This window comes from Notothenia coriiceps, unplaced genomic scaffold (genome assembly GCF_000735185.1).
Source record: "Notothenia coriiceps isolate Sejong01 unplaced genomic scaffold, NC01 NC01_scaffold00020689, whole genome shotgun sequence".
Classification (NCBI taxonomy): domain Eukaryota; kingdom Metazoa; phylum Chordata; class Actinopteri; order Perciformes; family Nototheniidae; genus Notothenia; species Notothenia coriiceps.
In genome coordinates this window covers 1-1,998 of record NW_011353390.1, presented here as the reverse complement: position 1 = coordinate 1,998, position 1,998 = coordinate 1, and the positions used below count along the sequence as shown (strand labels likewise).

The following is a 1,998-nucleotide window of genomic DNA, read 5'->3' as shown; positions in this document are numbered from 1 at the left end:
ATCCGTGGGTACCCGACGGGTGACCCGCAAAAAAGGTGATTTGCGGGTGGTATTTTTACAAACGCTTTTTTCCGGGTTCGGTTCTGGGTAAAACAAAGATGATGCGAGTCGGGTTGCGGGTGTTGCATAATAAATATAAATAATAATAATAATTTTGTTTAATGTTTAAATCCTCAGACCTCTCCCCCGCGGGACCGAGCATAATCATAACCTCTGCAGCGCATCTATCTGCTGCTGAGCGCGCCACATTCTGAATGGCTGAGGTGAAGCTCTCTAGCGGAGAATACAGCATTTTCAATAACTCTTCGTCAAGAGCGAAATCCAACGTCTGGGAGGCTTTTGGTGTCATCCTAGATGGAGAAAATAACCAACATCCCACGCTTTTTGAGCCAAATATGCAACTGCGTGTGTTAATAATTGCACGTTTTCACCGCTCATATATATGCGGCTTCGGGTCGGGCTGCGGATCTTGTGCCGGCGGGTCGGGTCGGGTTGCGGAACTATTTGGTTATATGTGCGGGTAGCGGGGCGGGTTCGGTATTGCACGTCGCGGGTGCGGGGCGGGAGCGGGTCTTGAAAATCAGACCCGTGCAGGACTCTGGCGTACAGTACCTTAAAACTCAGGTTCCTGATGATGAGTCTCGCTTTCAGATGCGTTTTCCTAATGCCTTTGGTTTTTTCCTCATTTTGCTTTGGAGCTGGAACTGGAGCTGGAGCTGGCTCTTTAGGTGCTAAATGACAACATGAAAAAGTCATCAAGTAAACAAGGCGTGAAAGCACTCACAGTAGCTCTTATTCGGACATGTCTTTATACACACCTGTTTTCCTTTTGTCTTTTATTTTCTTCTTCGCCACCGATATTGAAAGCTTCTTTCCATCGAATTCTTTTACATCTTTCATGGCTCGCTGTGCATCTTCCTCCATGGAAAATGTGACATAGCCAAACCCCCGACATTTTTCAGTGCCTGGTTTATAATTAAAAGATAGGTTATTCGTATCGTTGCGTTTAAATAGATCTCTGACTACTTCCTACTTTGATCTCAAGTAGAATGGTTAGGGTTAGACAGTAAAAGAAAAATGAAATAGAAACATTTGAAATAGAAAATAAAACATAAGTAAAAGGAAAATATAGGCTAGATATTGACAATGAAAGATAAATGTCTGAATATTTTCTGTGAAATATCGATATGAAGGGCCAATTTGACAGTAGAACATTCTTTACATTAAGTGTTTAAGGAATAGCATATTACATACATATAAATGTTAACAGTAGGCTATGGCACAATGTGAAGACATGTTACAGAAGAATGAACAACGTATTTTGCCTCCAGCTAGAGATCATTTTCACTTTAAAAGATTTAGAACACGAATAAATGACAGTACAAATATCACCTTTGTCTCTGACCACGAAACACTGTTTAACAGGACCAATTTCAGAGAATATTTCCTCCAGTCGTTCATTTGAAGCTGAAGCTGGCAGAGAACCAACGAATAAAGTCAGCGCTGGCATGGCTCTGCTGCCGAGCTAACGCTAGCGGTTAGCAGGCTAACGTTAGCCTTTTCTGGCTCGGTAATAATTCACAAGGTATCTCTTATATGTTAACAATCCCGTATTGGGTGTTGATATCCAAATATTCGATGTCACACGGATCTGAGAGGTAAATAATGCTCAAAAACTGTAAAGCTTGAACAACACTAGCTTTCAGATCAAGTCGCATGTTTACATGCGTGGGCAGCCATCTTGGAAATGTAACGGAAATTATCTCGAAATAAGCGAAGGCATTTACTTTGGAAAGCCTGCCGCCTATCGTCCCGGAAGTTTACTCATTTGTTTATGCAAAGTTTGTTTTTCAGTGGTTCTCAACTTTTTTACTTAGGGAAAGTGGTATAAAGTAGCTCAGTACATAATCCGTGTATCTACCGTCCAATTGTTTTTCTTTATAGACACGTAAACGGAAGATCGTCTGAGAGGCGTTTTTGCTTTTTGCTTTTTACCTT

The 1,998-nt window shown here is 41.5% G+C and overlaps 1 protein-coding gene across 1 annotated transcript; it reads right to left on the bottom strand.

Moving 5' to 3' along the window:
- Window positions 1-612: 612 nt before the first annotated feature.
- On the bottom strand, window positions 613-1,998 carry LOC104952875 (RNA-binding protein 28-like; the record flags this gene model as incomplete). Its single annotated transcript, XM_010779785.1, has 3 exons — window positions 1,393-1,998; window positions 819-965; window positions 613-731 (listed from the first exon to the last, which is right to left on the bottom strand). Coding segments are annotated over exons 1-3 (384 nt in total), but the record flags the coding sequence as incomplete, so codon positions are not given.